The following is a 7,054-nucleotide window of genomic DNA, read 5'->3' as shown; positions in this document are numbered from 1 at the left end:
CCATTTTTCGAACGGCGTTTAGCCGATGCTTTGCCATTGCCTTTTTTTATGCTCCTTTTGGTTCATTTTGTTTGTTTTTAACATTTATTGCTATTTTTATAAATAACCAATACCCTAATAAACGCGAGATTTTAACTCAGAGACTAGTTAAAGAAGTATTTTATTATACTTTGCATTACAAAATTGTTTGATAAACGTATCATAGGTTATTTTTTTAAATGTATTTAAAAAAAATTATATTCCTAAGTTAATTATTAAATTATACATATAATATATAATTATTAAATATACACCCAACTTTAAAAATTTTTTTTTATCCTGTAAACAAAGTAAAAAAATACAAAAACTAACTTATATAAAACCCTCTCTTTCTGGGTTCAACTCGCTTTTTACGAAATTCATTAAAAATCATTTTAATAACAATCACGTGAAACGCAACAATAAGTACAACAATAGACAGCCAAAACTTCGGCGAAAGTTTAAAATGGTGAGCTTCTAAATGACTCTGATGAGATGCTTTTGCATTTTCTAATGCCATTAGCATAAAAGGCGTATTTCCCAATTTCTGCAAGTGAGTTTTATTTGTCGATATATAAAGAAGAGGTGTAACAGGATCAGTAGTAAACACAGGAAGACTTAAACTTGTGCTTCCTACCAAAACAACGTTTCTACAAGCAGTTGAGCATATATAAATAGGAGGGTTATGTTGCCCATCACAACTTACTAATAGAAACTGGTCAGGTGTGACTTTATTTACAATCAGTTTTAAACCTAACAAATCTCTCGATTTAAATAATGTTAAAGGTAAATTTCTAACTGAGATATTTGAGCGCAAATTAAGAGGGTTAAAGCTAAGTTGCAGATGATACGGTTGATATTGCAAGCCAATAAAACTAAGTGCCATCGCTTCTCTGTAAGAAACAAAACTTGCAACATCATTTAAAATACAACCAGAACTTCTAAACAAATTCTCCCAAGACTGTCTAATTTGATAAAGACTTTTGAGGTCAGTAGGCATTACCCATAAAGCAGCATTTCTAATAGTAGGAGGACCACTGAAACAATCATTTTGCAATGCATTAGCTGAAAGATTATATACAGAGATGCTGTAGATGTAATACTCTGTGAGATTAACATGGAGAGATGTAGGCGAGTCTGGGTCACTATCCGAAGCAATGCTAACGCCGACCTAAAATGAAGCATATAAAAAATATTAGTAGCTTCTACAGTCAGTTATAATAAACACAAGTAAACGTAATCCCATTTTAACTGTTCAAAAAATCTTACATCCCCCCCCCCCCCCTACGCCACCGCCAATATTTTATATCTACTAATTGATAAAAAAAGAAAAAAAGAATTTCTTAATATAAAAAATACACTTATGCAATATATATTAATTTAATTTCATAAATAAAATGTAATACTCAAAAAAAAAAAAAAAAAACCGAACAAAATTCAGCCCTTCGTTAATGAGCTGCTTGGTGTGATCCTTGTGCTCATAGCCGCCGAGAGAAATTTCGGGCCCTGGGGAAGTTTTCTTAACGGGCCCTCAATATGATCAATCATATACTCAGGACCAGAAAGCGTGCTCTGGTCATTGAAAATGAAAAATGAAAATTGATTAAATCTTTTAAAGGTCAAAACAATTTAAATCTTTTAAAAGTTAAAGTTAGGAAAAAGTGTATAAAAAACAATGTTAAACACTGTTTCATAATAGAGCTTTGCAAGCCTTTCGACTCGCAAACAAATTAATAACTTCTTCAAAGTTAATTTTCATAGGCATTTCGGCTTCAATAGATAAAAGTCCTTAGTCATTTAAACGATTTTGTGTCATTGTTGACCTTAATACGTTTTTTATTCTTTTCAACATGCTAAAAGATCTTTCTGCTTGGGCAACTGTCACTGGAATTGTGCAAAATAGCCTTATTGCAATTATTAATGTTTGGAAACAGCACATCCAGTTTATTTTTTAAAATTTCATTTAACAATTCAACGGGCTGAAGAGAAATATCCTGTATATTGGCATCATAAATTGATTTTAAATGTAGTATTTCATCTCTAAGATGATCATCAATATCATTTTCATACATTTTTTGCAACTTTTCACACTTTGTATTTCTTGATCATTTAAGTCACGGAACAACCATAATACATTGAATAAAGAATGTATTTCTTTAGCTGCATTAAATCTTTTTGTCATATTTCAAATAATGCTATCCATGAAAACATTGAAAACATTAATTCTAAATTCTTCTCCCGGTGTCCTTATTAACTCGTGTGTTTTTTTTCTTTTAGTATATTTTTTCCCCAAAAATTCTGTTTATCTGAAAAGATGAGCCCAACAATCTACATTCATTTAGAATAGAAATCTTAACTATCTCTTATCGTATTTAATTCAACAAGAAAACTCGACGAAGCGGTTATTTCTACGTCAATTGTTGCGAGCTTGCAAAACAGTATTTCTGTAGTTTATAGCTGTAAGAACTTTGTGCCATATTTTTGGCAGTACTAAGCATTCAAAAGATTCCATATATTTTTTTGTTCTAATAAGATCTGATCGAGTTTCTGACGTTAAGTTTAATTCCAAAACAGCGTTTATTGCTATTTTAATTTCATTAATTTTTTCAGCAAATGGCTTAACACTTTCAATTCTTGCAGACCACCGTGTATTTGACATAGTGTGCAAAGAACATCCAGTATTATTTTTTAATATTTCCCATCTTTGTGGGCTACTACTAAATATATTGTATAATTTTTGTATAGTGCCGAAAAATCTTACAACATAAATACAAGATGCATGAACACCACATAAATTTAAACTACGACATGCACAAGGAGAAAAAATTAATTTGTAAAATGCGAGCTTGTGCACCTTTATATGATCCACTCATGTTAGATCCGTTATCATATCCTTGTGCGCGACAGTCACTTATAGGAATATTAAACCTTTGTTTAATATTCCTATGTGACTGCGTTTCAAGAATTAAATTAGCAATATCTTCTCTAGTCTTCTTATTACAGTCAACAAATGCAAGAAGTCTTTCCATAATTTCAAATTTGTTGGACTTACTAGTAACGTACCGTAAAATGAATGTAGTTTGTTCTATATGCACAGAATCGGGTGTTGCGTCTACAATATGGGAATAATACTTCATAGTTTCTCTTTCCTTTAAAATACAAGTTCTCAAGTAATCTGCACAGCATGATATGAATTCATTTTGAATGTCTGGCGATAAGTAATGTACTTGCAATCTCTGCTTTCCGATTTGTGTCTGCTTTACGTTCTTTAAACGTTCTTCTAAAAGCGGATCGTAATGACTTAAAAGTTCTAATAATCCTAGAAAATTTCCATTGTTCGAATCTCCAATCAAATGAGTGACACCTCTTAAGGTCAATCTACACTCAGCAAGAAACAAAATTACATCTAATAATCGTTTTAATAAATCTTTCCATTTCTGTGTTTCATTTTGTATTTGTTTTACTATATAGCAATCAATTGTGGTATGTTTATTAATATTTTTTTCTAAATTTCGCGAAACTGGATATAACAAGATTTATCATTACTAGATTTTTTATGGTCAGTTATTCTGTCATATAATCTACCCTCTATTAACCTGCCAACCATTTTCTGTAGCAAAAATTGATCTTTGCTAATGAAATTTATAAAATAAACGACAAGGAAAACAAAACAAAGCATTTTTAGATTTACTTTAAACTAACCAATCACGAGGAACGATTTCTTTATTTTTAAACAAAAGTTTAATAATTAGGTAGGGAATTGACACCCGTGTTTATCTACAGGAAATGTTGGGTGTGGTTCTGGACCTCTTAGAATGGCATCTTCTACCTCTTTTGGTGTTACGTTGACTTTTTCCACTCCAATATCGATGTTGGCACAGTCAGTATACAAAGAAAGTGTCGAAATATCAGATTGCGCGGAAATTCCGTTTCATTCATTGCGCTTAATGGGTCCGAATCAATATCTCCATTATCGCAATAGTCATCGCTCTGTGTTTTTGAAGAAATTTTAAACCCCTAGTGTTCTTATACCTCTAGAACTTTCTTCATCTCTTTTTTGTCGCTCTTTTCGTTTTTTGTATCCAGATTTATGGCGAGAAATCATATTCTGTATTTCAGAAATTAAAACGTAGCTCTTTATACAGAATTTATAAATAAATAATGCAAATTAAAGTTTACGAATAAAAACATTTTTTTAATAATGTTAATATTTGAATAATAATATTTTGTATATAACGCAATTGTAATATTTATCAAAAATTTTAATTTAACACGAATATGTTATTTACATAATGTAAACTAAAATTAAAAATATACGCTTACAAAAAACATCAGCAGTGCCTAAAACAAAAATTTTAAAATGCAGCATTAATGAGAGATCAAGTCATGCAATCTTACAATCATGCAATCTTACAATCATACAATTGTTAACGTTTTAAAAGAAAATTAACAAATGAAAAGTTAACAACGTCGATCGAAAAAATTCAAATTTTAATTTTGATTAAAATTCAATTGAAAAAAATTCGATTGAAAAATTCGAATTTTAATATTACAAAAGAAAAATAGGTAGAACAAAAAGGAGCATATTTGTTGAAAATCTTAAAGACAAAAAATAAGTAATGAATAAATAAGACTTCATGAAAAAAAATTAATTGTACACATACGGGGCTCCGGGAATCTTCCCCGTCTACCCCCCCCCTCCTCTCGGGGGCCATGGTTGTGCTTGATGGATTTAACTAACAACTTAGAGCGATAAAACCACATTAAACAAAATGTCATGATGGGAATAGTAACAGTAAATTTCTAGTTAAATTTGTCATAACCAAATATTAAATTTGTCTCCTCAAGCCGCACAATTACATTTTTTTTAAGTTGAATAGTGTTGAATTATCATTTACTGATACTGTTTGAACACATTAGTTATATCTATCAATATTGCTTATCCAAGTACTTCTCAATATGAAAATTTTTTTCTAAGTCTGTCGTTTAAGTCACAAGCTATTTTATTCAGATATTTACTATAACAAAATAGCTAAATCATGTATTTCGACAATAAAATTGCTCAAATTTGTTGTGTGAGCATTGCTCTTTTGAAGGGATTTTTATAATTAAATGAAACACGTTGTATATTCCTAATGGTATAACTAACATACTTTAGAAAAATATTTAGTTGTATATTCCACTATTAAACATTAGTTTTGAGTTAAGTTCATGGTCAAACCAGTAACATCAAGCGTTTGTCTCAAAATTTTGTATATAAGAAAATACTGCAGATCCAAAAAATATTGACACATCTCACTATCATATACTTGCTGTAGTGTCATGGAAAGAATGATCAACTCACATGTTATAGAATATCTTATCATAACTTAATAACTCCTAATCACCATAGTTTCCTCAGTAATCGACACAGTTTCCTCAACAAACAAATTTTAAAATATTTTTGGAATCTACAAACAATTTGTGTATCACACTTGATAATTATTTAATAACAGATGTTACTGAACTCCAAAAAGCATTTTAATATCTCACATTCTAAACTATCAGTTAAACTTCCATCGTAAAATATAAAAAAAGCAACCATACTAATTTATATGTATATAAATTAGTATGGTTGTATGTATAAGAAATATATTATTTGTAATATGTATAAGAAATATATTATTTGTATAGCAACCTTTTTTGCTTACTTAATTTTAATTTAAGTCAACTTTTAGTTGCTTTCACTTCTTTTCATGTTTCCTGCATGAGTCTCCACTATTATTAATATGATTATTGATTATTGATTAAGTCAATTATAATTTAGTAATTAATTATCATATCACACGCAATTGTCTCAAATTTGAATTCTTCAAAGATTCCGAGGTAAATTATATTTTTAAAATTAAATTAAGTATTTATATATTCATTGTTCAAACTTAAAATTGTTATTATTAAATTAAAAATTATCATTCTGTAGTAGACTAGTAGTAGTACTGGGTTATTTCAACCATTCATTAAATTTTTTTTTAAATGTTTGCATGAAACAGAAATTTTCTATAACACAAACAGAACTGGTAAACTCTAAGCAATGGTTGTTGGTTCATTGTTAAGGTAAAAATGGCAAAAGCTCCAACAACGAGAAGTTCTGCCAGTGTGTGGTTAATTGGAAAATCAACCAAAGAGTTGGAATGCTCCAGACTTCCTTCGAATCAACAAGTACTGACAAACTTCCTCTACTATCACAAGGAAGAAAAGAAATCATTAAACTTAAGTGCCAATATTACCATATTATCGGTCTTTCGTTACTGGGAAAAGGCTAGGATACCAACTACGCCAGTTAGATATGCTGCCAAAAAATTGCTGAAGTTACATAATGTCTACAAGTCATTAAAAAAAGGTCGCACAAAAAATTTCGAGGGATACAGAATAAAAGAGGAAATTTTCAAAAATGATTTACATGTTGCAAGATCAGATACATTGCAGATTATGCATAATGAGGAAGACAAAGCATTTCTGGTATCCCAGCAAGAAGATCTCTTCAGTTCCAGTTTTGGAGGTATGGATAAGCATTTGGCCCAACAGGAATCTCGAAAAATTAAATGGGCAGAAAAACATTTAAAACAAAAAGAAAAGGATGCTGAAGATGCCAGGAAAAACCAAGAAGTGGTCGCTTTAACTCTGCTGTCAGAACATTCTTCCAGCTCTTCTGCTTCTGAAACTGAGTTTGTATCTGATGATGAAATTTTCAGTGTTTCCGCAAGGCTACCTCACTCAGCTCCAAAAGGGACAAATAATAACATTCTGGCTCAAGACTTAAACCTCACACTTGACCGTGTTAACATTAGTGATCGACAAGCTACTTATGTTATTGCTGCAGCTACTCAAGCCTTTGGACATGATCTGGATAGCATTTCAGTTTCTCGCAGCACTATCCATTGTTCTAGAATGGAAACACCCAAGTCCAAGGCAGTCGAGGACCAAAAATTATGTTTGACCCAGGTAACACTTCTGTTGCACTGGGATGGAAAATTCTTACCAAATATTGTCCAGACAA

The 7,054-nt window shown here is 30.6% G+C and overlaps 1 protein-coding gene across 1 annotated transcript in view; it reads right to left on the bottom strand.

The window, feature by feature from the left end:
* Nucleotides 1-298: 298 nt before the first annotated feature.
* The window catches only part of LOC100210893 (uncharacterized protein KIAA2013 homolog), a 27,415-nt gene continuing 20,659 nt past the window's right edge, over nt 299-7,054 (bottom strand). The window contains exon 4 of the mRNA XM_065792263.1: nt 299-1,189. Coding sequence (XP_065648335.1) covers nt 347-1,189 — 843 coding nt within the window. The 3' untranslated portion in view covers nt 299-346. The remainder of the gene's footprint in view (nt 1,190-7,054) is intronic.

Source organism: Hydra vulgaris, chromosome 03, assembly GCF_038396675.1.
Source record: "Hydra vulgaris chromosome 03, alternate assembly HydraT2T_AEP".
Lineage (NCBI taxonomy): Eukaryota > Metazoa > Cnidaria > Hydrozoa > Anthoathecata > Hydridae > Hydra > Hydra vulgaris.
Note: the sequence above shows the minus strand (reverse complement) of the source record. Positions and strands in the feature narration are given on the sequence as shown.